General features: G+C 57.3%; 1 protein-coding gene across 1 annotated transcript in view; it reads left to right on the top strand.

The window, feature by feature from the left end:
* Positions 1–627: 627 nt before the first annotated feature.
* The window catches only part of ADGRA2 (adhesion G protein-coupled receptor A2), a 33,150-nt gene continuing 12,819 nt past the window's right edge, over positions 628–20,958 (top strand). The window contains exons 1-2 of the mRNA XM_029226509.1: positions 628–1,232; positions 13,622–13,693. Coding sequence (XP_029082342.1) covers positions 970–1,232; positions 13,622–13,693 — 335 coding nt within the window. The 5' untranslated portion in view covers positions 628–969. The remainder of the gene's footprint in view (positions 1,233–13,621; positions 13,694–20,958) is intronic.

Genomic DNA, 20,958 nt, shown 5'->3' with positions numbered 1-20,958 from the left:
CTCCTTGGCCGAATGACATGCTCCCCCCGCTGGGCGAGGTCACCCAGAGGGTCTGAGCCTCCTTAGCCTCCTCCTTGTCTCCTGCAGTGGCTGGAGCAGGGCTGTGAGAGTGGGCCCCGGCTTCCAGACTGGCCCATCAGGTCAGGGGGTCAAGGGAAGCCGAGTCTCAGCAGCCTCAGAGCGGTGAACGAAGTTCAATACAAAACATGGGCATCTCTGGCCAAGCCCGCGGGTCAATGAAAGCCCCAGAAGCATCGGGAGGTGCAGGCTGGACGGCACGAGTGAGGGAGGGTTTTGTGGAAAGTGATGGCGGTTGGCCTTGAGGTCTGAGGTGGGTTATGGAGAGGAAGATTCCTGGGTGGGGGGAGAGAGGCGCGAGGGAGAAGTCTAGGCTCAGGGCGGGTGCAGGGGACACGCGGGGCCTCCAGCCGGCTGGCCCGCTCTTACTCCGAGGAGGGCAGCGGCCTGGCTGCGCATCGGGAGGCGCTAGGGCCTCGCGGACGGACGAGCTGGAGAGGGGAGGGCGCCCTCTCGGGAGGGCGGGCGGGGGCTGGCGGCGGCGGGAGCGGCGCCGAGCTGAGTTGCCTCCATCCATGGCACGGAGCGGCGGCGGCGGCAGGAGCCCGGCTCGATCCGCTAGGTCACAGCCCCGCGCAGAGCGAGCAGACGACGAGGAGCGGCCCGGCCTCAACCGGCCCGGGAGCACCACGCAGACAGTCGGGCCGCGCCGCCGGGGCCCGCCCGCGCTGCGCTGACAGCCGCGCCCGCGTCCTCCCCGCCGGGGCGCTCGCCGGACATGCCCCCGGGGCGCGGCGGCGGGGACCCCGGGGCTTGCCTCCGCCCAGGGCCCCCCGCTCCGCCCTCGAGCGCCCCGGGCCCCCGCTGAGCACGCCTCTCGCACGCCCGGATCCCTCCGGCCGGCGCGCAGACGGGCCCCAGCGCTGTCGGTCCCCGCGGGGCGATGGGCTGATGGGCGCCGCGGGACACAGGATGCGGTGGACGCCCGCGCGCCTGCTGCTGCCGCTGCTGCAGTGGCTGCTGCTTTTGGCGCCCGAGATCCGCGGCGCGCCCGGCTGCCCGGTCCCTATCCGCAGCTGCAAGTGCTCAGGGGAGCGGCCCAAGGGGCTAAGCGGCGGCGCCCCCAGCCCGGCGCGCAGGAGGGTGGTGTGCGGCGGCGGGGACCTCCCGGAGCCTCCCGAGCCCGGCCTTCTGCCTAACAGCACCGTTACCCTGTAAGTATCCTACTTGGCCGGCCCGGCTCGAGCCCCGACGAGGGGACGAAAGGAGACCAGACGGGAGGGCTGGGAAATGGGGGACAGAGTCGATGTGCCACTTCAGACTCTAGGACAGGCCCGAGTCCAGAAGCCGAAAAGGGAGGCTTGAAGAGAAGTAAGGGAAAGATTAGGGCTCCAGGGGTGTGGAGGGAGGAAGGAGCATCGGGGGGCGGGGGCGCCCCAAAGTGAGGCACCGCGGGCGCCCACTCACCTGCACAGGTGACAGGGAATGCGCGCTGGCGGGACGCCCACGCCCCTTGAGTTTCTAGCCAGGGCTGGTGTTGCGGACCTGCGGGGTTGGGATGGGGGGAAGGCTCAGGGAAGACCGACGCCCGCGGCCCAGTAGATGGCTGTGGTCGTTACCACCGCGGACGCGTCCCTGGCCGCACTGGAGGAGTCTCCCGGCTTCATCCCGCCGGCCTGGCTCCTCCAGTTGGGGGCGCCCCATCGGGGACGGGAGCCTGCCAGCCCCGCTTGCAGCCCGTCTCTCTAGCGCTGGCGGGAGGGTGGGCTCGAAAAAGTCTGTCCTTGGGGTGCAGGCACTTCTGGTGTGAATGAGACCCCGGCGTCCCGATTCCCACTAGGACCCCTCTCCCCGCCGTGCGCATCTGTGAATTGAGCTCTGCTCTGGATCCTGCATCCCTCCCTCTTCCTCCCCTCCTCGGATATAAAGACGAACTTTGGCTGTTTCTCGATTGACTTCTTCGCGAAAAGAGTGCGGAGAAAGAAACCTGGCTGAGGGGAAGGAGGCTGCCTCCCAGCCTCCTTCCGTCATACCCTTTCCTTCCTCAAGCCCGGGCCTTATTAAGCCCTCACTTCGCTGGCAACCAGCGCGGCCCGTTGCGCCCGCCACCCGACCCCAAGCCTCCTCGATGGGGGTCCGAAGTCCCCGCAACTGCAGGAGAATTAGCGACCCTCCCCACCGCAGAGATTTCCTGCGCAGACCACGTGCTTGGAGCTCCACGCACGCCGTGGACTGCAGGGTCGGGCCCTGGCGACAGTCCCTTCCTTTCCTGTCCTGCATCCAGCCTCCAAGCCACTTCCCCTTCCCTGTCCTCCTGACCCCAGCGGCGAACGTTTCCCCACGGCCCCTTGCCCAGAGTTGGAGCTGGCTCACAGTCTATCCGATTGTGTCCAGAACAATACAGTAACGCCTCTGGTTGGGTGAGTTCAGAGGCTGCCCGCTTCCTGACAGGACACGACTGGTCAACCTCTGACGTTGTCCGCCTGGCCTGCATTTTCCCCAGCTGGGGTGGGTGTGTGCATGTGTGCATTAGGGGGGTGGAAGCGTTGTCTCTGCTCTCTCCCACGTCCCAGCAGCTCAGGGATACAGCCATGGCCTGGGAAGGCAGCTGTGCCAGCTGCTTCAGGTCCCTCTGAGTGTCCACTGGGGTTGAAGCGTCCAGACAGGCCTGGGCATTCCCCAGCCCACTCAGTTCTGGAGGAGAAAAATGCCTGCTGTGTGGGATGGCTGGGCTGGTGTCTGTGTGAGTCCCCGCTGGGCCACAGTCATTCAGTTCTGAGAGGAGCGTGTGTGCCGTGGACCCTGCAGCAGAGCTCACACTTCTGTGCTGGGGTTAGGGAATCCTAACATACTGACGGCAGAAAGAAGGGAAAACATTAAAGGTGGTTTTGCAGTACATTTTAGAATGATTTGGTAACTAATGCTTTCCAGCCACGGCTAATTCCCATCGACGCCACTCCGGGGAGAGAGCGGGGCCAACTCTTGGCGAGAATATATCAGGACAGGGTGGCAGCCAGCAGGACTGCTAGCTCACCTTCCCATCCCAAACCATCCCCAGAGGAAGGGCCCTTCTTTTGTCCCAGGCCACTGACCTACCTGGCTTAAGATACCTTCCAAAAGAACAGCCCCCCCCCCCTGCCCCGCAGCATGGCTGGACATCTCCGCAGGAACAACAGACAGGGCAGGTCAGGCCGGAGCAACCCCCAAGAGCCCGCTAGCCCATCAGCCAGGGGTGTGACTAAAAGCAGCCACAGACATATGCCTTAGGCACCCCCCACAGGCTCCACCTAATCCCCATCCTGACTACAACCCCTCCCCCAAGCTGGCTTCTGAAGGAAAAAGAGCGCAAGTTCTTCTTCAGCAGAAGTTTGGCAGGGATTCTCTTCTGGGGGCTCAGTTCCCCCAGCAAACCCACCCCTACCCAGCAAGCATCTCGAGGGAAGAAGGAAAAGACGGGCTGGGAAGGGGCTTCTGCCACTCCAGCCTGGCAGCAAAGAGAGGCTATGAGCACAAAAACCTTCACACTCTCCCAAACTCCTTCTCCTTCCTCGTTTATTTATTTATTCTTTTTCCAAATGTCCCCTTTCCCCTTTCTGCCCATCACCTGGTGCAAACAACAGGACTTGAGCCAATAGTCTTTGCGTTATTGCTTTCCCCTCCCTCCGCCTCCCCTGTTTTCCTCCAGAATGGACCACCATCTCCCAGTCCCCTCCACACACCACCCTGCCCACGTGGGTCCTGGGGGAGTAGGGGGAGAGTCAGGCCTCTGCTTTGGAAAGCCCGGCTGACTGTTCAGGCAGGGAAAGTGCTAGATAAGGTGCCTGTCTGCAGAGAGCCTCCGTCTCTGCTCAGAAAGCCTCCAAGCCGTTGAGGGCAATCCTGTGGACAGCCCTGTGCACCTCACGGAAAACCCTTCCACCTCCACTCGGTTATCTCGGCTTCTGCCCTCTGGTTTTGTAGACTGCAGGCCCCCTTTCCCCACGCTTGGCTTTTTTTTTTCTTTCTTTCTTTCCTCTAATGGATTTTCGTTCGCGGTTTTCCAGGAAAGCTGAACTCTTGGCTTCCTTCCTGATCCACCTGCCCCACCCCAGCCCCCATTCTCAAGGCCTAGTGCACAGGGCAGCTGTGGGCATGTCCTGTCCAGAGCAGGAGCATTTATGGGCCTTCCCTGAGGGACAGGGTCTCATGGGCAGCGGGGTGGAGGTGGCTTAGCACAGGGAGAGCCCGGCTGGAGGAGGGAGACGCAGACCACTGTCAACGGCCCCACCCCACCCCCCACCCCCCTGCCCGCCCTGGCAGCAGCTGATGGGCCTGCCCTCTGGTTCTGGGCTCTGGGAGTTCAAGTGAGGGGGATACTAAGGAATTCCAGGAAAGGGCTGATAATGGATAACTCTAGAAGGAAACCTCCTATGAGGACCTCCCAGGACATCTGAGCAGGCTCTCGGAGGATACCAGGCAGTGTCATAAATTCCTGGGCCCCTGGGCCGAAAGGGGCCTTAGAGATGCCCCTAAATCAGCGTCTGACAGCTGAGCAAACTGAGGCCAGATGGGGAGAGGGCCACGTCTTGCCAAGAGTCACACAGCTTAGCTGACGCCAGCCTCAGGATTAGCTGGTTGGATTCGTTTAGTTTTCCTCTCAGGTGAGAGACTCACTGTTCACCTAGCTGGACTTGGGACCCAATGGACACAAAGCCTGCTTTAAAAAAACCCGGTTCCTTCCCAGCAGGACCCAGGCCCTTTTGACCTGGGAACATTCCAAGGCTGGGTGGAGAGAGGGGCAGGCATGGGACGGTCCCTCGGTCCAGATTCTCCCAGGACCCGCAAACCCTCATCCCCTCAGCCTCCCATCTGGGGGAGCTGCCCACCACGTAGGCTGCCCCCATAGGGGAGAAGGGGCAGTTTCCACACAGATGTGCCTAGTGGAGGCCGGGGCCCTTTGCTCGGAGTTTGGTGGTCTTTGGGAGCCCCGGGGGAGGGGGAGGGGAGGGGAGGGAGGGGAGGCCCCTTCACAGCCCCATCCCCCGTGCTTGGCCCAGCAGTTCTTGAGCACAGACGTCCCTCTGGACCTCCAGCTCTGGACTGGGCCCACCCCTCAGTGCCCCACATCCCAGCCCCCGGGGTCCACTTAGGGGGAGTTTGGGGCAAAGTGTGCCAACCGCCTGCACAGAGCGTGAGCGGAGGGAGATGGTGGCTGGAGGGGCGGGCCGCGCGGCCTCCCCACCCCCTTCCCTTCCACCCTCTTTCCCCCATATGGTTCTCATAAGGTCTGGGCTCAGAGACAGCAGCCAGAGGAAGTGGCAGTGTACAGAGAGCTTTTGTGCCTGAGCGGAGGGGGAGGGGGAGGGAGCGAGGAGAAAGAAGGAAAGGAGGGAAGAGGCTGGAGACTCCAACACACTCTCCCTTACCCTCCCCACGGTGCCGGGGGAGGGGCGGAGGGGAGGGTCTCAGCTGCAGCGCCCCCATGTGGGCTCCCGGCCCCCCGCTGGTCTGAAGGGAGGGACTCAGAAGGAATCTCCCCGACTACCTACTGGAGGAGTTGGAGGCCACCAGCCCAGGTTCCAGGATTCATTAGCCCCTTCCTGGAGGTGTTAGGAACCCTGCCCTGAGGGCTGCCCCTTGTGCAGGACGTCGGGGCCCAGGGTCCCAGTTCAGGAGAGCACCAGGCGGAGAGCAGAGCCCTCCGTGCTTCACTGGTTGAGTCCTTCTTGCACCAGAGAGACTGGACCTATAATTCAGGCCCCCAGTGGGACCAGGACCCAGAATGGGTTATTTGGCCTGAATTTTTCAGAACCCATGCAAGAACCCAGCCACTCCTGACCCCTAAGGAAGTCCCTTCCTGCCGCCTACTGTGATCACCCCTCTGGGTTAGGGTTGGGAGGGATGCAATCCCTAGTCCTGGTGAGTCTGCGAATTTCCCCCAAAGGCACGGGCAAACCGGTGTAATTTGAACCTCACCGTAAATTGACCCTTAAATTTGGGGTCATGTTTTTAAAGGGAGCGAGGGTTCCTAAGTTTATGTCACATGGGAGTCATTGGGATAAGAACTCTTTCCTGAAGGAGAAAGAGTTCCAGCCACCTCTGAGTTGATCTCTGCCCTTCCATTCAGTGAGCTTTCCTTGCCAAAGCCCAGAGAGGGGAGGTGAGTTCCCCCGTGCCACGCACCCTGGACCAGGACCCCTCACTCCCCCATCACCCTGAGGTAGAGCCTTCACCCCCGTGGGACCAGACAGAGAAGAGGGGAGGGGAGAGGAGGGAAATGGCCCTGGGCTGAGGAACCAGAAGGAAAATCCGGTTAACTGCTAGGAAGGGGCTGTTCAGAGGGGCTGTTTATTTTCATTCCCCCAGCCCAGCCGCTCCGTTCTATTTAGAGCTCAGACACTGACAGGACAAAGCTGCCTCCTCCCCTTCCTCCCTCCTCCGGGGGGCCCCCATCCTTCCCAAACTCCAGAACATTCCTTTGCTTTTAGAACTGGGTGATGGGGGTGGGAGAGCTGAGACACTGTGGAGTGTAGCTAACGCGGCAGCCTCCCAGGACCCAGCTTTCCCAGCCCTGGGAGTGGGGAGAGGTGGGCTTGGGGAGCCGGGCTGGGGGAGCAAAGGGTGTGTAAAATGGATGGGACCAGGTGAGGGGCAGGGGACCAATCTGTCACGGAGTAGCAGGGAACCAGCCTCAGAGAGCGGCCCAGGAGGGAGTTCCAGCCTGAGCTTGAGGGGCCAGACGTCTCCCAGCTGGAAAGCAAAGGGGAGGTCGAAGCTCCCTCCTCCCTGTGTCCTCTCCCGGCCCCCCCTCCCCCAGGGCGCTTTGCATGCTGGGAACTGTGTGTTGGAGCAGAAACTCTAGACTTCAGGAGACTCGGCATCCAGGATGGGAAAAGCCATCAAACGTACGGAGTGGGAACCTTCGGTCCAGACCCTTCTTTTACAGAGAAGAAAACCCCCAGAGAGGGGCTGACTTGCTCAAGGTCACACAGCTCCTAGCCAGACCCGAGGGCTCCTGCTCGGGGTCAGCCCGGTCCCACACTGACCAATCAGAGCCGTCCTCCCTGGGGACAGGGCAGGGACATAACCAATCCGCTTCCCCCACGTGGATAGTGAGCCGGGGAAAGGGGCGCCACCCGCGACGATACGTGTGTACTTAGGGGACCACTAAGTACAAAATCACTTCACAGAGGATTTGGTGGGAAGTGGAGGCAGGAAAAAATGCCTCCCGACTTGGGAAAAGCGTGGGTCCTGGACCAACCCCACCTTCCCTGGAGCTCTGCCCCTTCAGACAGCCACCCGCCCATTCCGCCAGTGCCTGTTGTGAGGTGAGAGAGCTGGCCTTGGACCTCAGGGGGCTTGCAGTCTCACCATGGAGACTGGATACAGGCTCACCAAGCAGGACAGGAGCCTCCAAGCTCCCAAGGAAAACGTCTGGGCTGGAAGGATTAAAGGACTAATTTATACTTAGGTGTAAATGACTGATGACAGACAGATCCTTTCGGGTTTATGTGTGTGTTTAAAGAAACCTGCTTTCTTCACCTGAAAGCTTGGCTCCCCCCGTGGTGAGATTTTAGGCTGTGAGCGCACGAAGTGCTTAAGGTGGATTGCAAGTAATTTCCCAGCTTCCTCAAGCCCCGGGGACACACGCACGCAAACAGTCCACCCAGTGTGACACATCTCCCTTCACCTTCCACGAGTGGGAGATGGTAAACACCAGGTCTCATTTGTGTTTGTAGTACTGATGTGTTCCGTAAGGCCGAGCACACAGTAGGTGTTCACGTAGGATTGAAGACCAAATGAATGGATGCCCAGGGTGAACGATTAAAGCAGAATCAATTCCAGTGCTGGGGGCCCCCAAATCCCCACCAAGCCACACCGACCACCCACCATGAACACCAGTAGGTTACTCCTTCCCATCCCCGCCCCAATTTCTTGGTTTCTGCCTAGTGACCATCAGGACGCTGTGACCTTGCAGAGAGGGTAGAGAAAAGGACCGAAGGAAGGCCCATGTGTAGGAGCCGTTGCAAAATAGTTTTCCCTCTTGGCCTTGACCTCAGGCCCTGCCTGGACAGCCCATCTTCAAGGCTGAGGTCAGAGGCTGTCTCAGGATATGGCTCTCTAAAGTCTGGGGAAAAGATGTCCCACATGGGTGCCCTCCTAACCAGAGGGAGGCTGACAGACAGGCTTCCAGCCAAGGGAGGGATGGCAGGAGGTGTGGAGGTGCTGTGTGTCCTCTCCAGCATCTATGTCCCCTGCAGTCAGGCTCGGTACACATGAAGGGCAACCTTTAGCCTGAGGTGTGTGTCAAAGCAGGGCCTGTGGACCAGAGGTAGTCTTCCGTTCGGAGGCCCCACTGTCCCATCAGTCAGGCTAAACGGTATCCACAAGCTTTATGAAGCAGAATAGTTATTGCTAATTGGCATAACATGACATTTGGTAGTTCTATAGCTAAGTCTTCATTAATTTATGTTTGTAGCATTTATATATATATATATATATTTTTTTTTTTTTTTTTTTTTGCGGTACGCGGGCCTCTCCCTGTTGTGGCCTCTCCCGCCGCGGAGCACAGGCTCCGGACGCGCAGGCTCAGCGGCCATGGCTCACGGGCCCAGCCGCTCCGCGGCACGTGGGATCCTCCCGGACCGGGGCACGAACCTGCGTCCCCTGCATCGGCAGGCGGACTCTCAACCACTGCGCCACCAGGGAAGCCCTGTAGCATTTATATTTCAGTGGTGATTTTTTTTTTTTTTTTTTAGGTTTCAGATGCCCTTGTGGGCCCTGGAAATGCTCCAAGGCCCTGGGTACTGTGCCTGCGGGCGGGGCTGGGAGTACAGTTTCACCTTGATGGTGCAGCTGGTAATGGGCCTGAGGCCCTTTTGGTGTTAGCAAGCAGACCACCCTCCTCCCCTCACTGATGGTCTCCCGAAGACACTGCCGAGGTGCCAGCAGCAGGTGCTGGAGACGGGTCCCTCACAGCCCAGAGGGCCTTGGCAGCGGCCTAAATTCCGGGCTCAGAATTCCTGGAGAGCACGGGGCCATAGTGTCCAGGCCTGTGGTCCTTGCCTCTCTGTGCTGGGGTGGGCTGGGGGGTCGGTGAGGGGCTGACATGTATGACTCTCCCCGCACATGTGAGAACCCTTTTGTTCGGGCAGGTGCTGGCCCCGTGCCCAATGGGGCGGTGCCCACGTGACCCCTATAGGGTCATCTTTGATGTCGGACTGGGATCTGGCGAGCGTTTGTGGCTGCCCAGAGGCCACAGGGCCTCTGCAGACGCCAGCCACTCGCTCCCGTGGCCTCCAGCCTCATTAGTGGTAACTGCTTGCTGCTCTTCCCTAAAATAGGACCCGAGCCGGGAGAGAGTTCTGGAATGGACTCAGTGTGCCCCCTCTCCTTGGCCAGATTTCAGATTCTGGGGTAGAGAACAGGGGCCCCCAGGGACTGGCCCCCCCTTCCTGTGAAAATGTGATGTTGAGTGGTAGACGCAGGAGGGAGGGAGAAGCCGAGGATGCTGGTTTGGGCGGGCCTGGGGTCTGAGGGATGGAGGCATGGCTGGGAAGCAAACCCACCTGGCAGACGCCCTGTGCTGGTGCTGGGGGGAGGCCGGTGGGGCTGAGGCTCTCTGGGCGGGGTTGGGAGGCGATTAGGAGGGGGCAGAGACTGGCGTTGTGTCTGTGACTCTGGACAGAAGCATGGGGCTGCCCTGCCTGTTTTCCTCCCATGAGAGCCTAGCATGGCGGGAACATTTTTCTTCCTTTTGGATGAGTGTGTGTGTATGTGTGTGTGTGTGTGTGTGTGTGTTTGTGTGTGTGTGTGTTTCAGCTACCCCATTAGCAGCCCCGTAACTGCCAACTTCCTACCTGCCCCAAACACTCTCCCAAATCCCTGCCTTCACCTCCAGAGGACTGAACCTACCAGCATAATTGAGGCCATTCTCCGCCTAATCTAGGTCTGAAGTAAAATCCCCTCAGCCCGATCTAGATTGTTAAGACCAAAAGATCCATTTCTGGGTATCTGGGGACTAAACCATACCAATACCTGCTGAAGTCTGTCCAAGAACTGGAGACGTGGCAAGAAGGGGCCCATTGGAGGAGAAGGAAGCAGCACTGTTTGCCTGGTGCCCCGCTTTAGTGAGTGGCTTAGAGGGTGGGCGATCAGGAATGTGTTCTCGCAGTGAGAAAAAAATCTCATTTCAAGACTCTCCAGGATGGAGTTTACACTGGGCTGGCCAAGCCTGCAGCATGGGCAGCAGCTGACCCCAGCGTCACCCTACTGTACCCTCTCCTCCCCAGCCCAACAGAGGCTGCCTCAGAGAAGGCGGGCCTTGGGGGGTGGCAGCCAGGAGATGAGCTGCTCTGGACCAGAGGCTTGTCCTCACCTGCCTTGGGGGCTGGTCCCCATCCTTTGCTCTGTTCCCAGGCCACACACACACACAAACACACACACACACACACCCCACCCCGGGCCACCTGAGTATCCCCCCAGCAGCCCAGACTTCTTCCTGGGAAGGTGCTGGCTACAAGGAGACTAAATCAGGGATAATAAGACTTAAAGCCACCAGCCCCATGTGGCCCTGAGTTCTTGCGATGTCGCTGGTCTGAGTTAAGTAAGTTGTGCTGGAAGAGGAGAATCCACACCAGATTCCGAGACTTAGTACCAAAAAAGGGAAAATATCTCATTAATAATTTTTGTTATTTATATAATTTATAATATATGTATATTTATAATATATAATAATATATTTATTATGTGTTGAAATGATAACATTTTGGGTGCATTGGGGTAAATAAAGTATATTATTAAGATTAATTTAATTTTTAACTTTTAAACAATGTGGCTGCTAGAACATTCTAAATTACGTATACAGCTGGCATTGTACTTCTGTTGGCCAGTTCTGGATTAAATCTGGGGTATGTGAAAGGTGTTCAAGGGTTAAAGGACAAAGAGTCTGGAGAATGTGGGGTACCTATACCCCCAACACAACCACTAGACTTGTCTGGATAGGGTTCTCCAATTAGGATCCCGGGTTTTAATGTTGGGGATTTGGGAGTTGGAGAATTTGTTTAATTTTCTGTTTTCAATTCAATGATCTTTGAGCAAAACATTTTTTGCCCATAATTTTTTTTTTTAATTTCATTTTATTTATTTATTTTTGGCTGCGTTGGGTCTTCGTTGCTGCGCACGGGCTTTCTCTGGTTGTGGTGAACGGGAGATACTCTTCGTTGCAGTGCACGGGCTTCTCATTGCGGTGGCTTCTCTTGTTGCGGAGCACGGGCTCTAGGCGCGTGGGCTTCAGTAGTTGTGGCGCACGGGCTCAGTAGTTGTGGCTCGCGGGTTCTGGAGCGCAGGCTCAGTAGTTGTGGCGCACGGGCTTAGTTGCTCCGCGGCATGTGAGATCTTCCCAGACCAGGGCTTAAACCCATGTCCCCTGTATTGGCAGGCGGATTCTTAAGCACTGCACCACCAGGGAAGCCCCTTTGCCTATAATTTTGAGATAATGTTTTACTAGAAGGTATTTTCATAGTGTAAGATTTTCATTTCTAAAGTCAGTGTTTCTCAAACTGGGATCCTCAGACATATTTGCAGGAAATAAGATACATTTCCCCTCCCTTTAACAGGTCCATACTCCACTCAAGTTTGGGAACGTTCTCAGGCTTCCCCCTTCGTGCACGGGGCTGTGATAACCTGGCTCCCCCTGTTCCTCTAACCTTCCATACCCCCTACCTCTCCGCTGTGCCTGCCCCCATCAACATCCCCATCCTTCTCCCTCCCCAAGACCCAGGGAGGGGCAGTCCCTGCGAGAGACCCTTGGGGTTTGGGGAGGCTAAAACAGATGCCCTTTCTCACCCCTCTTCCTGACATTTCAGGCCCCTCCCAACATTACTAAGGATACTGAGGGGTCCTCTCGCCTTCTCCAACATTTAATGCAACCCCTGAACCTCAGGCTCTCAGGGTGTATGAGGGAATCAGCAACAGATGAGGTGGGATGGGCTTCGATTTAAAACTCACACCATCAAGAGCCTGTCCCCACCCAGGGGGCCACTGCAGCCCCACCAGGGCCTGAATGAGACCATTCGAGGCCCTAAGAACTGACAAGATTATTTATAATTGGCCACCACAGGTAACGTGAAATAAAACTATCCTAACCCATAAAATTAGAATAAAGGGGTTTGAGAAAGTTCTAATTATTCATATGATGACTACTGTGATGTGCTTTTTGAAATATCAAGACAATGTGTGTGTGTGTGCATGTGCGTGTGTGTGCGTGCGCGTGTGTGCACGTGTGTGTGTGCGTGTGTGTGTGTGTGTGTGTAGCACTTTGGAAACCCAGCACTCCCTCGAAACCCTCCACACAGTCACCCTTGAGACCTTGCTGGGAAATGTCACCATTGGAAGGACAGTGAGAGGGGGACCCGAAGGGGAGGAGGGGCCTCTCTGGAGAGGGGAGAAGGGAGGAAGGAGATGAGGGGTCCACGTCTTCCCATTGACCCACAAAGCCCCCTTCCACCCTTGACTCCGTCCCGGCCATGGTCTGTTTTCCATGTGCCCTTGAACGTGGTGTAGCATGGACGCCTGGGGTCCTCTCACTGCCAGTCTGGTATGTGCACCCACCCACTTCCATTAAGCTTTGGGGCAGAGCTCTGACAGCCCCTCCCGGGCCCTGCCCCTGCCCCCTGCCCTCTCCCTTACTATCCAGCCCAGAGGCTGCTCACTGGAGGGGAGGCCCAAGGCCTGCACCTCTGGCCTTCCCAGGTCCGTTCTCCACCATTCAGAGCAAAGATGGGAAAACCTTTGCCTCAGCGCAGGGCAGGCGAGAGCTGGAGCTGAGAGGCTCATTAAAGCTTTTTAATAAGCAATTAACTCAAGGGATGAGCCCTCTGGCTGGCCTGGAACTCTCTCCTCCCAGCAGGGAGCCTGACAGAGAAAGGCTGAGTGGGTGGGCAGAGTGGGTTGGGTCAGGAGCTTGGGGCCCCTTTCTGCTTCCACAAATACAAACGAGTAAATAAACAAGACTCTGAGTGGGCAGAGGCAGAGGCTGAGGCCTGGGCTCCCCCGGGGCCGAGGAATCCATCAGTTTCCGGTCAAGGCTATAGACAGGCTTGGGGACGCATGGGCACTCCGTCCCTCTGAGTTGGGGGCCTTTGAGGGGAGGGAGGGCTCCCCTTCTGGTGGTCCTTAGCTCCCGGAGTGATGGAGACCCCGAGGAAGGGCAGGTCCTCGCACCTGCCTGACTTCCTCTTCTACCTGCCAGACCATTCTCCCCAGCACTGTCCTCAGATAACTGGGCCAATGGCTTGAGCGAGACAGAGCTGTGGCGGGCAGAAAGGGGGTGCCGTGGGCTCGGCCCTGTGGTTCCAAGGTTCAAACGGGTCATCACAACTTCACACCTGCTCAGCTCACCTGCGTACAGAGCCTAGGTCAGATCCAGGCTGTGGGGAGACCCAGGGCAGGTGAAACGTCCGACCTGGTATTCAGTGGGCTGACCAGTCTGCCCGAACCATTCGCTGGCCCCTCCCCGTGGTCTCCCGGAGCCCAGGGTGGGGCGGCTCCTTGCCCAGCTTCAGGGAGCGCCGCTTACACAGAAGGCAACACTCTCCCCTCTGTGTTCTCCCCTGTCCTCCAGGCTCTTGAGCAACAACAAGATCACGGGGCTCCGGAACGGCTCCTTCCTGGGACTGCCGCTGCTGGAGAAACTGTAAGTGTTTGGGCAAGAGGTCGGGCCAGGGAGGGTGAGGAATCCCGGCTGCTGAGGGGCCCGGGACCTGCTGGCCCAGCAGGGCCCACGGTCGGACTCGACCACCAAGTGGAGGGCAGAGGGACTGGTCCGGGAGAGAGAGACCAGTTCCCTCACCAGCCACAGCACAGAGAAGTGGGGACACGGCGCTGATCCAGGCAGGGATGGGGCTGTGGGAAGCTCATTAACACTCTTTAATGAGCAATTAGCTATGAGGGCTGAGCCCCTTAACTGTCCAGAAGCTGCCTCCCCGTCCCAGCTGGGGGCCCAGCATAAAGGGCAGAGGGAGCATTTAGTGTGACTGAGGCCTCTTTCCTCCTTCCCTAAACACAGTCGACAAACAAAGCTCCAAGGGGCCAGAGCCCTGGGCTGAGGGTGGGGACAGTGGGTCACATCCACTTCTCCCCCCCCCCCACCCCCACTGCCCTGGATTACAGCTGCACCAGCAACAGCATCCTCGGCCGCCCTGTGGACGGACGGCAAGGGCCCCGCTAGCCCGAGAGAAGCTCCTTCCCAGAATCGGGGACCTGCCTCGGTCACGGGCAAGTCCATGCCAAAGGAGGGGGTTGAGTCAACCCCTCTCTCGAGTCCCCGTTCAGCTGGCAACTCTCGATCTACAGCCTGTACAACAGCTTTGGGTCCTGTCTCCTCCACGGGACCCCTGGGCCTCCGGTCCCTCCTGGAGCCGGATCCTTGCCATCTCCCTCACATCCAAGCCCCTGTCTCCTAGCTCTGCTCCCACCTGCTGGGCACTCCCAAGGCCTCCAACAGGGTCCTGCCCCCTCTAGTACCGTTTTGCCTGAAAGGCTTGGATCAGAGCGATGGGGGATACGAACGAATAAGGCAGACGCCTGCTCTCAAACAGCCAAAGGGATCACCGTCTAGTGAGACCAGAGACCTTGCCATATATATAGGAATGAAGTAGGTCGGGCTTTCTGTAAAGGCCAAAGGAGGGATCAGCAAAGGCTAGAAAGTTCAAGGGTAATAGAGATGCAGTACCGACATGATGGAGTGTAGATCTTTAACCAGGACAACAACTTACGAGGTTGTCTCTATTACACCCACTTCACAAGGGAAGGGCAAGGCTCTCCCCCAAGCCGCCTGTGGGGAAAGCTTGGTGGCCTGGCTGGGTTGGGGGCGGGTGGAAAGGGACACAGCCACGTTTGGCGTGGAAAGGTGGAGCACGTTCTGTGGGATCAGGGCATGTTGGGGGTGGGAGGGCTCCCGGGATGTTAGCCACGGTGCGCGCAGACAGCCGTGACCAGGTCCCGCTGACCCTGCTCCAAAAGGGAGGAAGGGCTGCCCCCGAGCTGCTATTTAGAAGACTCATTAGGTACCAACATTCTCCTCCTCGAGCAGCTAAGCACTCAGGAGCTGTCTCAGCCCAGGCTTGGTCTTAGACTGAATTGCCAGAAAGCAGACGCTCCCTCCTGGGATCTTTTGGAGAAAAACTAACCGCAGCTGCCCGCAGTCCTTTGGCCCGGCCAAACCAGGGCCAGTCACCGCCCAGCGTCCGTCTCTGTTCTCCTTAGCGCAAGCGAGAGCTGCCCAGAGCCTCCTGAGGCCTCTGGGACATCTTCCCATCTTTACCCTCTCGCCTCATCCGCCAAAAATCTGCTGGGTCTGACCCCTCGCTGGGTCTGCTGGGTGGTCCTTCAATCTCATGAGGGTAGATTTTCTGGTGAAGATGAGACGATGGGCTTCTCCTTCCCCCCACGCAAGCCTACCCAACTGGACCCCTCCCCACGGCACCGGGAGCCAGATCAGCACCCTGCAGGTGCACTCAAACCACGGGAGGCAAGCAGAGCAAAGTGGGAGAGGAGACAGGAACAACGACCTATGCTGAGGGAGGAGAAAGGGCACTAGAGTGAGAATTCTAGGTCCTGAGTTGGAGCCCCTGCCCCGTTAGGAATCATCTAGTCGTTCACTCTCGAGATGTTTCTTGAGCCCCCTCCGTGCGCCAGGCTGCGTGCTGGGCATCCAGAGTGAACGCGGTAGGCCAGGTGCCCGCCCTGGGGAACTTACCTGCCGCTGATGGGACCCAGAACGTAGCAAAGAAATGTATAGTAGGTCAGGAGCCCATAAACACTGCAGAGGAAAACAAAGCAGCAGGGGAAGGGGGGCAGAAAGCACTGGAATGGGGGCCGCTATTTTATGTAATGAGGTTAAGTCCTCGCTGGAGGTAATGGAGGGAGGGACCTGGCGGGCAGGTAGTTGTCTAGAGGCAGAGGCAGTAGCAGCGGGGGAGGCCCTGGGGTCCAGCCTGTCTGGTGAGCTTGAGGTGCAGAAGAAGGGCAGCGTGACTGGGGAGTGGTGGGAGGTGGGGTCAGAGGGATGCCTCACTTTGGGGCCTCAGTTTCCTCATCTGTTAAAAGTGTGGGGGGGGAGTCCCTGGCGGTCCAATGGTTAGGACTCCACGCTTCCCTTGCAGGGGGCACGGGTTCGACCCCTGGCCGGGGAACTAAGACCAAAAAATAGTGGGGGGACAGGGCAGTTTGTAAAGTGCACTCTGGATTTAAAACTCTATGATCCTTGGGTGTGTGTAATACCCACAGAGCTGCAGGAGAAGGAAAAGATCAAAAAGCCCAGTGACACGGCCGGGCTTTCAGAGGAGGGGAGGCTTCTGGGCAGAGGGGTGCTGGGTTCAGCATCCTGGCCTCGCTTCCCTGGGATGGAGAGGCAGTGCAGGGGCTGGAAGAGCCCAGGGTCTCCAGCCTGGCTGGTCACCAGTGTATCAGTCAAGCTTCTCCAGAGAGACAGAACCAATAGGAGATGTATGTGGCTGTGTCCTTATATAAATATACAAAGAAATTCTTTCTTTCTTCTTCTTATTATTATTTTTGGCCTCATCACGCGGCTTGCGGGATCTTAGTTCCCCGACCAGGGATCAAACCCGGGCCATGGCAGTGAAAGTGCTGAATCCTAACCACTGGACCACCAGGGAGTTCCAAGAAATTATTTCTTTATAACGAAATGTATTTTAAGGAAATGGCTCATGTGATTGTGGGGACTGGCAAATCCAAAATCTGTAGGACCAGCCAGCAGGCTGGAGAGTCAGGCAGGAACTGATGCTGCAGTCTTAAGGCAGAACTTCTCTGGGAAACCTCGGGTTTTGCTCTCCGGGCCTTCAACTGATTGGGTGAGGCCCACCCATGTCAGCAGAGGTTGTCTCCTTTATTTAAAGTCAACTGACTGTAGACGGTAACCACATCTACAAGATACCTCCACAGCAGCACCTAGATTAGTGATTGATTAAGTCACCGAGGGCTATACTCTGACACATAAAACTAATCATCACAGTCACTACCCACTACCCCAGAGGTAGGGAGAGGTCCTGGGCCCCGGTCCTGAAGATGCTAATTCATCAGGTCAGCAGGGGCCTGGGAATTGTTTACAAGGTATGCGGGCAATTCTCAGGCTCATTGGGGTTGGGAACCAGTGGACCAGATGACCCCTGCACTGTGGGCCTATTCATTGCAAACAAGACGCCGTGGCTTGGCGTGCAGTTGGTGCCAGGAAACACTGATCTCTCTGTCCTCTTGGACTCAGCCGTCCAGGCTGGGGCGGCTGAGCCTGTGGCAGCTTCACATCCCACAGTCCATGCAGCAAGTCCCATGGGAGTTAGCGGCCTGTCTGATAACTGAGTAGATGTGGGCTGCTCCAGAAAGTGCCGGCATTGCCCGCCCTGCTGAGCGCCCCTCTGGCCTCTGCAAACAGGTGGGGTGTAAGTGGGGGGCTCCCCTGTTGTGCAGTGCAGGGCCCCGAGGCCAGGAAGGGGACACAGAGAGGGCCCTGAGAGGGAATGTGCCTGAGATGATCCCACGGGAGGACCCGCGCTCCAGAGAACTGAGGGGTGAGGTGGGATGGGGGAGACACACCTTAGGCAGGCAGGCTGAACTGGGGAATCTCAAACAGTCCAGCAGAGTTCAAGGCCAGCCCAGGACTGTGCAGAAGGGCCCAGAGGTGCGTGAGGCCCTGTCTCTGAGCCCTCCTTTGTGTCCCGCCTCCCTCAGCAGACTAGCCAGAGGAAAGGCTTCGGGAGTGAAGGGGCAGGCGATGAAAGGGCACAGGACTTCAGCCTGGAGTGAAAAGAGACTGGGATTGAATTCCACCTCCATATACCTTCTGGGTGCCTGTTCAGGCTCTCACCTGGACCAAGGGGCAAGGCACGGCTCCCTGACAGGTGGCCACGGAGGTAGATGAGTTCACCCAGGAAGAGAGCAGGGGACACCTCGGCCTCTCAGTAAATGGCCGTCCCCTTCTCGTCGGAAGAGTTGCAAGTGGCAAGATGTCACACCGGCCGCCCCAGACCGCTTAGATTCGTCCAGAGCCCCCAAGCCCTAGGCAGGCGGTCGTGTAGATGAAGTCTACGGGCGGAAAGGACTCGCGGATGGATCATTCCTCGGGTCCCTTGCATCTCTGCCCGGATCCTCCCCGCGCATTCAGCAGAGGGCTGGCCACCTGAAGACTTTCCTGGACTCCAGGGTGACCCAGTCACAGTGAGAAGCCCCCAGACCGTGGACCGAGCCGGCCACAGGGCAGACAGCCCCCAGGAGAGGTCAAGGGAGCCCGGGACTGGGCGTGCAGGCCTGCGTGTGGATCTGTGTGGACACACGCCTCCAGAGGCCTGTGCACGCCTGGAGGAGAGGGCCCGGGGCGGGAGCCTGGGCAGCCCCAGGATGATTTGTCATTGCCTAATGAGATTAATGAGCCCTGGGGGCTGGTATGCCGCGGTGCTGCGGCACTCATTAGACGCAGATGCTCACGGGAACGATGCGGGGGCCTGGGGGCGGGGGCGGTGCGTGCGGCTCACCCGCCAGGTGGTTTTCATTAATCTGGGGGCGGGGCCGAGGGTAAGGCGGCCGGGTTCTGCCCCCCACTCCCCCGCCCCTCGGCGCTGGAGAGGAATGCCGCGCCGAGGCAGAGGGCGCGGGAAGGGAGGCCGGTGGGTCCGGGGACAGCTCTCCGGCTCGCTGTTGTAGGCCCAATGCCTGGCACCGGGTATGTGCTCCATAAATACCTACTGGATGAGATCAGAGACAAGAGGGGCCCGGGGCGTGGCGCTGCGAGGGAGCCTAGGACCGCCTGGGGTCTCCTCCTGGTCGCCACAGCCTCTCCGTTTCCCCTCCCCCCAGGCAACCCCTGGACCTGCGGCGGGGGGTTCTGCCCACTCCTCAGCCAGCCCCCCCCACTTTCTAAGGAACCCTGAAAGTCCTAGAGGGCCCAGGGGAGCTGCTGTGCGGCCTCCAAACCTATAATTCGGTTTTCAAACCCACAAGCAGGGAGGTCTTTGGGGGCCAGAGGGAGCCAACTTCGTGCCACCCCACCCTGTCCAAGCGTGGGTACACACACACACACGCTCACATACACACACGCTGTCATACAGACTCACACACTCACTCTTAACAGCTTTAATGAGACATAATTTACATACCGTAAGTTCACCCGTTTAAAACGTAGGATCCCGTGGTCTTGAGTGTATTTACAGTTGTGCAATCATCATCTAATTTTAGAACATTTTCATCATCCCCCAAAGGAATCCTGAATCATTAGCCATCACTCCCCGTTCCTCCCCTCCCCCCCCCCGCCCCCCGCCCATTTCCCAGCCCTAAGCAAACCACTCATCTACTTTATGTCTCTATAGACTTGCCTATTCTGGACATTTCATATAAATAGGAAGCACACAGTATGTAATCTTTTGTAACTGGATTCTTTCAGCAAGCGTAGTGTTTTCAAAGCTCATCCATATTATAGCATGTATCGGCAAGTCATTCTTTTTTATGGCCAAATAATGTTCCATTGTATGAAGATACCATATTTTGTTCACTCATTCATTAGTTGATGGACATTTGGGGTGTTCCACTTTGGGGCTTATGAATAATGCTGCTCTGAGTATTCCTATATGTGTTCTTGTGTTCATGTATGTTCACTTCTCTTGGATTTGTACCAAGGAGTGGAATTGCTGGGTCATATGGTAACTTTAACTGCCAAGCTGTTTTCCAAAGTGGCTGCACTATTTTACACACCCATCTATAATATATAAGGATTCCAATCTCTGTTTTTTAAATCACAGCCATCTTAGTGAAGTGGTCTCTCATTGTGGGTTTGATTTGCATTTCCCTAATGGTGTTGAGCACCTCTTCATGCATTAATTGGTCATTTGTATATCCTCTTTGAAGAAAACGTCTATTCAAATCCCTTGCCCATTTTTTTTCAGCTGGGCTATTTGTCTTTTTATTATTGAGTTGTAAGAGTTCTTTATGTATTCTGGATAGAAGTCCCTTATCAGGTATATGATTTGCAAATATTTTCTCTCATCCCAGGGGTTGTCTTTCAACTTTCTTGGTGGTATCCTTTCAAGAGCAAAACTTTAACATTTTCAAGTGTAACGTATCAATCTGCTCTTTTTTTTGGCTGCGTTGGGTCTTCGTTGCTGCACCCGGGCTTTTTCTAGTTGCGGCGAGCGGGGGCTACTCTTCGTTGCGGTGTGCAGGCTTCTCATTGCGGTGGCTTCTCTTGTTGCGGAGCACGGGCTCTAGGCACGCGGGCTTCAGTAGTTGCGGCTTGCGGGCTCAGTAGTTGTGGTTTGTGGGCTTAGTTGCTCTGCAGCATGTGGGATCTTCCCGGACCAGGGATCGAACCTGCGTCCCCTGCATTGGCAGGCAGATTCTTAACCACTGCGCCGCCAGGGAAGTCTTCAATCTGCTCTTTTATTGCTTGTGCTTATACACTCAGTCTTACACATTCAGCTTCCTGAGCTGCTTTTTGCCCAAGAAGGACATAGGGCAAGATTTGCTCCCAGGTATCCCCCGCCCCCCAACTTCTGCCATAGGGTGTCCTTCCCCTCCATGTGGACATAGGTACAGGGAGAGGGGTCTATCTTGATCCAGGAGCCTGGTCTGGATTAGGCAAGGGGGTGTAGGGAGGGAGGCTCCACCCATAAGCTGCATTTTCTCCAGGTTCCAAGACCAGAGGTCTGTGGAAGCAGACAGAGGGCAGGAGATTCCACATCATAGAAGCATCTGTGTGTCCTTGCGACCTCACCTAAGGAATGAAGGAATCCAATGAGCAAGTCCAGAGCAGGAGTTTGTAACCTGGGTTCCACGAGCCCCTGGAATCAGATGCACAATATTAGGGGTAGTGCATTCTTCTAGGGCAGGACTCCATAGCCCTCATCAGATATTCAAAAGGATGTGCTAAGCAAGAAAGGTGCAGAACCACCAACC

This window comes from Monodon monoceros, unplaced genomic scaffold, assembly GCF_005190385.1.
Source record: "Monodon monoceros isolate NGI ecotype Baffin Bay Population unplaced genomic scaffold, NGI_Narwhal_1 Super_Scaffold_17, whole genome shotgun sequence".
NCBI classification, from domain to species: domain Eukaryota; kingdom Metazoa; phylum Chordata; class Mammalia; order Artiodactyla; family Monodontidae; genus Monodon; species Monodon monoceros.
Note: the sequence above shows the minus strand (reverse complement) of the source record. Positions and strands in the feature narration are given on the sequence as shown.